This window comes from Polyergus mexicanus, unplaced genomic scaffold (assembly GCF_030449975.1).
Source record: "Polyergus mexicanus isolate NDT 795.1 unplaced genomic scaffold, iyPolMexi1.0 SCAF_10, whole genome shotgun sequence".
NCBI lineage: Eukaryota > Metazoa > Arthropoda > Insecta > Hymenoptera > Formicidae > Polyergus > Polyergus mexicanus.
This window is the reverse complement of record NW_027223330.1, coordinates 4,005,373-4,013,581: the sequence shown is the minus strand read 5'-3', so window position 1 is coordinate 4,013,581 and position 8,209 is coordinate 4,005,373. Positions and strand designations below refer to the sequence as shown.

General features: G+C 27.1%; 2 protein-coding genes and 1 long non-coding RNA gene across 3 annotated transcripts in view; 2 read left to right on the top strand and 1 right to left on the bottom strand.

Moving 5' to 3' along the window:
* Window positions 1–8,209, top strand: part of Obp59a (Odorant-binding protein 59a) — a 31,926-nt gene that overhangs the window by 14,570 nt on the left and 9,147 nt on the right. The gene's annotated exons all lie outside the window — the stretch shown is intronic.
* On the top strand, window positions 2,419–7,272 carry LOC138936929 (uncharacterized). Its single transcript, XM_070302717.1, has 8 exons — window positions 2,419–2,715; window positions 2,795–2,977; window positions 3,092–3,226; window positions 3,588–3,791; window positions 4,193–4,396; window positions 5,889–6,121; window positions 6,570–6,729; window positions 7,063–7,272. Exons 1-8 carry the CDS (start codon window positions 2,514–2,516, stop codon window positions 7,209–7,211), a joined length of 1,470 nt encoding a protein of 489 aa, XP_070158818.1. The 5' UTR covers window positions 2,419–2,513; the 3' UTR covers window positions 7,212–7,272.
* LOC138936933 (uncharacterized) lies at window positions 5,865–7,761 on the bottom strand. Its single transcript, XR_011447443.1, has 4 exons — window positions 7,619–7,761; window positions 7,293–7,458; window positions 6,563–6,710; window positions 5,865–6,113 (listed from the first exon to the last, which is right to left on the bottom strand). It is a non-coding gene; the product is annotated as an uncharacterized lncRNA (long non-coding RNA).

Below are 8,209 nucleotides of genomic sequence, written 5' to 3'. Positions count from 1 at the left end.
AAGCAGTGGTATCAACGCAGAGTACTGTGTTAGACGCATGTATTGCGATTAGCAAAGAAAATTATTAAATCAGTGGTGAGCATATTGAACAATATACTATATTGGACAACAGGAGCTATCCAGAAAATAAGGCAAGTAAAATCTGTAACCTGTAATCTTTATGAAATAGTTTTTGCTTGAATATGTAGTACATATTTACATAATTATTCATGTGTTAAACATTACAAAATAATACATACATTCAATCAGCTATGCCGAAGCGTAAATATCTGTCTTCGCATATTTCAACGAGATATCGCCGTAAATTAATTAGAGAAGAGAATGATGAATTATTTCCACTTATTTGTAATGAAAAACCTAGAGTAAATTCGTGCGTAATTGTAAGTAATTCCGCTTTAAATAATGACAATGATAAAATTGTACATGTCAATATCAATAACGCTCTTTCCGAAATTGTACAAGAGACAAAAAATTTACCATTTTCCGATGAAACGAATATTTCCGAATCTGATGCTTCTTTGAACAATATATTTTCGCACGAAACTTTAATAAGAGAGAATAATAATTCAGAAAAAGAAAACAATGATTTTGAGGCATTCTTAGTACAATGGGCTATCACGTATCGTATTTCTCATGTAGCTTTATCACATTTATTATCTGGTTTAAAAAAAGTACATCAATTTTTTTTTAATTTACCAAAATGTGCAAAGACATTACTACGTACACCACGATCTTCTGTTATTACTGACATATTTCCTGGTCAATATTGTCATTTTGGTATTGAACATGGTGTTCTACAATTTTTATCTACAAGTAATAGTACAGTTTCATCTTCTATTCAGATTCAAATCGGTATTGATGGTGTGCCGATATCTCGATCCAATTCAAATCAATTATGGCCCATTTTAGGTCGAATCATGCCTTATGGAAAAGTATTTCTAATTGGTTGCTATTTTGGCAAAACCAAACCAGCGGATGCAAATGAATTTTTAAAACAATTTATAAAAAATATAAATATTTTGATTAATAAGGGCATAACTAATAACAATGAAACAACATTTCCAGTGTCAATGCACTCTATCATATGTGATGCTCCTGCTAAATCTTTCATTACACTTACTAAAGGACATAGTGGTTATTTTAGCTGCACAAAATGTACAATTGAAGGTGAATTCATCGCTAACAGAATTTGTTTTCCCAATTCTGACTGGCAAAAAAGAACAGACGCTAATTTTCGTAATCAAACTCAAGAAGAATATCATCTCGGTCGTTCTATTTTATTAAACATTCCAAATTTTGACATTGTATCTCAAATTCCATTAGATTACATGCATATGATATGCATTGGCGTTGTTAGGAAGTTGATAAAATTATGGATAAGTGGTCCTCTTAAAGCTAGATGTTTATCCTCGCAACGAATAAAAAATGTTTCTCAATTTCTTCTCGATATTAGGCATCTTATTCCAAAAGAATTTGCAAGAAGACCGCGAGAAATTCAAGATTTTGCACAGTGGAAAGCAACCGAATTAAGACAATTTTTGTTATATACCGGTCCTGTTATATTACAAAAAGAAGTAAATCCTGATATATTTTCAAATTTTCTTACTTTACATGTTGCTGTTCGGATTTTATGTCAAAATAATAGTACAGTTGAATATATTGAATATGCGAATAAATTATTGAAACATTTTGTTGAATGTTTTATCAAAATTTACGGGCCCGAATTTGTATCCCATAATGTTCACGGTCTTCTTCACATAACTGACAGCGTAAAACAATTTGGGCCATTAGATACTTTTAGTGCCTTTCCATTTGAAAATTTTATGAAAGAATTAAAATCTCTTTTGAGAAAATCTGAGAAACCATTAGAGCAAATTAGCAATCGTTATGCGGAAATGAGTTTTTATAAAATCAAATCTGACGATGCAGATATATCAAAAATAAGTGTAAAGAATTCACACGAAAAAGGACCGTTGATATCAGGTTGTTTCAATCCACAATTTTTGAAGGTTGAATTTCCCCATTTTATTATTTCAATCAAATCTTCTGATAATTGTTGTCTCATAGAAAAAGATATTGTCTGTTTGGAAAATATCGCAACGTCGAGTGAAGGTAATTATATTGCAATAGGTCGTAAATTCAAAATTGTTGAAGAACTTTATAATAATCCATGCAGTTCTATTCATTTGGATATATTTAAAGTAAGTCAATTATCTGACATTCAAACCTGGCCTTTGCATAAAATCAGTCATAAATTCGTAAAATTGCCATACAGGAATGAAAGATATTTCGCAGTAATACCGCTTATAAGCACTACATATTAATAATATTTGTATATTGCGCTTTAATTTGTTTAATAAAAAATTAAAATAAATTCTGACAATAAAAGCAAAATAAAATATGACAATAAAATAAAAAATTAAAATGATTTCTGATACACAATAATCTATACAAATTGAAATCTTGTTTACAATATTACTCGTAGAAGCTCTTTTGTATAATTTCACAGGAAGATGTCGAATCGAGGATTTATCGTCGTAGAATTCTCCGATGGTATCCAAGTAATACCCAAAATTTGGTTACAAAGTGAGGATGTATGCAAATATCCTTCACATTTCAAAACGGATTTAAGACTGCGAAAGGCAATTGAAAAAGAGGAAATACCAAATTCTGATTGGCCTTCCTTTAAAATTAATCGGATTTTTGGCGAGTATTGTAAGTATTTCAATAAAATAGCTTTTATTGCTGTTAAGTTTTACCTATTCATAATACTAAATGTTTACAACATTTTCAGCGTCTTTACAAAAGGCTGATGCGAAAGCAGAAAAGGCCTTATACACGTCAGATATGGATACTGAGAAAGAAGCTAAATCTTATAGAAAATATAGAGCGAGGAAAGTTTTATCTTCATCCGAAAGCGAAGAAGAGTCATGCACAAGTGCAATTTTGCCACCTGCTCCATGTCCTCCTGCAAAACGTAATTATAAACAATTCTAATCGCGTATATATATATATATATATATATATATATAAAATTCATATATATCTCTCTTATATTTTAACATTATATTTTGTTTTATCAATATGAAAGGTCAACGACTGTGCAATACAAACGAAACAGTACAATGTGAAAGTGCATCCATTACACGTTCTTGGGATTCTGCAAAAAAATACAAAGTATCATCACAAATTTCAAACTTGAGCTCCTACTCATCATCTTTGCAAGGTGAGCAAATTTATTACATATCTCCATGTAACAATGCATATAATATTATATAAAATTTCATACTTATAATTAATATTATCAGTAAGTATAAATTTAAAAATGTATACATAATTTTTTACACATACAATATTTAAAATAATACATGTACAATATTAATAATATTTTAAAAATTGTGTGCCTACATATTCTATCTATACATATATGGATATACGACGAAATATACATATATGTATATATAGAATAATATATATATATATGTACTATACTCATATAGTTTACATATATAACTTGTCAAAATTCCATTTTCTTTCTAACTCCTATTTTGAATGCTAAATGTATTTATAATATATTTTATGTGCAGATGCGAATGATTATGGTACTTTGTACGAAAGAGATGAAGAAGCGCTTAACATTGCTACAAGAGAGAAAAATCGAGACAATTCAATACACCGACATATGAATAAAATGGAGGAAGTTGGTCGATCTAACTGTACGCAAGGAAACCAATATATAAAGGAAAAGGAAAATAATAATTTAAATCATCAATTTTCACAAGCTGCGATTGGTAAGTAAATGTAATGCATATAAATATAATATATACACACATACACACGCCCACACACACACACACCACGCGCGCGCGCGCACGCCATTAATTTTATACATATATATTTCATATTTATCATTAATATTATCAGCAATTATAAATTTAAAAAAGTATACATAATTTTTTACATACAATATTTAAAATAATACATATACAATATTAATAATATCTTAAAAATTGTGTGCCTACATATTTTATATATACATATATGGATATACGACGAAATATACATATATGTATATATAGAATAATATATATGTGTGCACTCATAAAGTTTACATATATCTTGTCAAAATTCAATTTTTCTTCTAACTTCTATTTTGTATGCTAAATGTATTTATAATATATTTTATGTGCAGATGCGAATGGTTATGGTATTTTGTACGAAAGAGATGAAGAAGCGTTTAACATTGCTACAAGAGAGAAAAATGGAGACAATTTAATACACCGACATATTAATAAAATGGAGGAAGTTGGTCGATCTAGCTGTATGCAAAGAAACCGATATGTAAAGGAAAAGGAAAATGATGATTTAAATCATCAGTTTTCACAAACTGCAATTGGTAAGTAAATGTAATGCATATAAATATAATATGAACACACACACACATACGTACGAACACACATGCACGCACGCACACACGCACACGCATACGCACACGCATGCACCATTTATTATATATATATGGACCGTTTATTTTGAAAGTGGTGCGAGTCCATTTTCTTTTGTTTCGAGAAAATTAAATGTTAGCAGATCTGACAATTAAAAAATATAGGTTAATTATGTGAAGTCTGGGAATGTTTGTACTAATTTATCAATATGTAATTTGATTATATAAATTTCTTTTAGGCGAATTTAACTAAAATAATATATATTTCCAGGCTGCAAATGGACTTACACCACTTTCATAATTAGTCAATTGTAAATATCATTTAATTTCAATTTTGAAATAACAAATATCACTTAAAATATATTTCATATTAATCCAATTTTGTTTATAAATAATAACAAGAAATAAAATAGAATTTGTATTTTTTATTTTGAACGTTAATTATATTTATATATTGTTAAACTTAACACAAGATATTGGTATTATTAATTATTTATGCTCTTCATGTGGCAGTGTTTTGAAATATTCATGATGCACAGGAGGTATATAAGGTAATAGCTGCTGCATATCCTTATATTTTTCGTATGTAATAGGCCTGGCATCGTGATGGAAATTGGACTTACACCACTTTCATAATCAATGGTTACGCAATTTCTTTTACCGGCCAATTTTAAATTGAACAAAGCATTGGCATTTTTTAAGATATTAAATACTAACTAGTTATAAACAAAAAATTTACACTAAATTAAGAATAAATTACGTCATATCTCATTTTTTTAAAAAAAGGACTTACACCACTTTCAAAATAAACGGTCCATATATATATATTTGAAATAAATGGTGTACATATAGAAATTTTGCAACTGTAATAGAGTTTAGCAATTGTGTATTGTGAGCAGATTTAGCAATTGTAAGGCCTTTATTTATACGTGTTAAATTGTTTTCTATACAAATTTAAAAATAATAGGTATTACAACTTTTACCTATTTCTAAAATTTTTAATAAAATCTATTATTATTATTATTTTTTTATAGTTTTATATAACTTTTATATAATAGATATGCGAAAGATAACAATAATAATAAATATTTTCATATAGAACTATCAATTTAAAAAAAAATGCAATAATCTACATTTTATTTCTTTCATTAGTAAAATTGTATAGTATATCGAAATATAATATATGTTCTTGTCTGCTATATTTTTTGAAAAAGCAACGTATGTAATGCCACTAATTTATATGTTTTATATACAATTTATATATTTAATTTACTATACTTATTACATTTTATTATATTATTATATACATTTATATACATTTATTTATATATATTATATACATGTATATGCTATTTATACATTATAAGTGTATATATATATATATATATATATATATATATATATATATATATAACCGTTTATTAATAATAAATGCTATTTACAGTGGATCATTTCAAGAGATTAACAAGAGAAATAGTGACTATAAAATATGATATGAGACAAGCATTGAGCTTATTAGATATTTTAGTTGAAAGAACTAATAAAAGCACAGAATGTGCAAGTACGAAATTTTCTTTTGGTGACGCTGAAAATCGGTTTCCGTTGCAAACTGTAGCCCAATTAGCGGAAGTTGAGGAGATTTTGAAAGTTTCAGATTCCCAACATAACACTGAAATAGTAAGTTAACGCATATAAATTTATATACAATATAATAGTCATATATATATATATATATATATATATATATATATATATATATATATATGTATTTCACAATTATTATCAAATCTTTTATAAGTACATTATATAATCAATCTTAGGTAAACTTTTCCACAGTAAAAACATTGTATGTCCTTTTCAGAAATTTTAATCCCTATTTTAATTTTATACATATAAATAATCCCAATTAAAATAATTAAGCGTAAAAAGCTGGTTTTTTTTACTTATAAGATTATCACATTTCATGAGATGTATTAATCATTTAAAATTATTATTAATTATTTATTAGATATTATCAGAGATATTAATCACTTAAAATTGCTATAGAAAATGATTGAAGATTGTTAAGAAAAAGACATTACTTTATTTAATCTAATAATATATTACTTTTACTCTTACCTTATAGCGCGTATATATCAAATCTATCGGAGGAACATGCGTCGATGATGCCGTAAAGAGAACGTTGTATAAAACATTCTCAAATAAATTGGCGGAGAAATATAACTGGGAAGGCCGACGCGGAAAAGAGCCACTGCATAAATTGGAACTAATAAAAGTTATTTTCAGTAAGTTATTTTCAGTTGTTTATATGTAAATACAACTGCAAAATATCTTCTGTTAGAAGATATTTTATTTTTTTTCCTCTCTATATGCGTGTAAAAATGACAGCTAATTAGTTTCAATAACTTGCCATGGAACATTCTGTATCATATATAGATATATTTATGATTATTACTTTAATCAAATTTAAAAAGTTTTTGATGAATTAAATTTTATTTCCATTTTTACATTGTATAACTTAGAAATAATTATTAAACAAAGATAATACACTATGAATTACTATAGTCATCAATCAATTAGTATAGAAGAAAAAGTTAAAATAATGAAAATATTTTTAGGATCCATACTTTACAATATCCCAGATTCCGATCAGGGCAAAATACAACGAAGGGTTATGGAGTGGTTTCTACATTCAAAAGCGAGACATGAAAATGAGAAGAAGCGGACCCATAGATGCGAAGGCAACGTTTCTAATTTATCAGAATAAAGAACTGGAAAGGTATATTAATAATGTCAAAAGGTATGAAATATTAATTATTTTAATCATTACTGGCAACATATTACATACAAATTCTATTGTACGTTGTGTTATAGAATTATTTGCATATTTCGCAGTTATTTTCACTTGCAATAATGTACGTAAGTTCGTTTTCAGCTCTTTTTATGAAACAGTCACTGATGAAATGCGATGTGCAAGTTTCCAATAGCTTATTATATCGCAAGTCTGAGACTTCCTAAAAAAAAAAAAAAATTAATCCAAGATATGAGTAGATATAGCGAAAAGATAAGAAGGGGAGAAATATATTATTGTTTTAACACACAATTTTCTAAACTCGTATTCAGAATAATGTTTATTTTTTATATGTTTAGATTTTTATATGTATCTATACTCACCATTCACGCTCATCACTGTATATTGAAATTAAATTTGCATGGCTCTTTAATTATAGATTATTTCCGACACTATTTGTACACTACTATTGCTTATGTTTCTGTAAAAGCCATTGGCTTTAAGTAGAATGGACTGGGTTTTGATATTCACTGCTAATATTGAAAATCAATAGTATATGTTATGTAAATTATAAATTTTCAGTATTGAGAGCCATTAGAAAAATATAAAAACAGTAAGATTTAGACGGTAAACAAATTGATCAATCACAATTGAGTACTCTCGAAATAACCCTAGTGAATCTCGATTATGATTGGTCAATTCGCTTACTGTCTAAAAATAAGCCTATTATAATAGATTTTACATATGTTTCAGATGTGCATGGACAATTTACATCCACATTTTAATTAATAATAAAAGTTATATAGTTTTCCGAGTTACGCGCATTATAAATATATTAAGATTGCATATAATAATCGAACATATGCATCTGTGTTAATAAAAATTTTTATTTTATGAAATTTTTATTGACACAGATTCGTGTGTTATCATCAATTACTGCAAAATATTTCTTATTTATATGATTTGTATTTGTT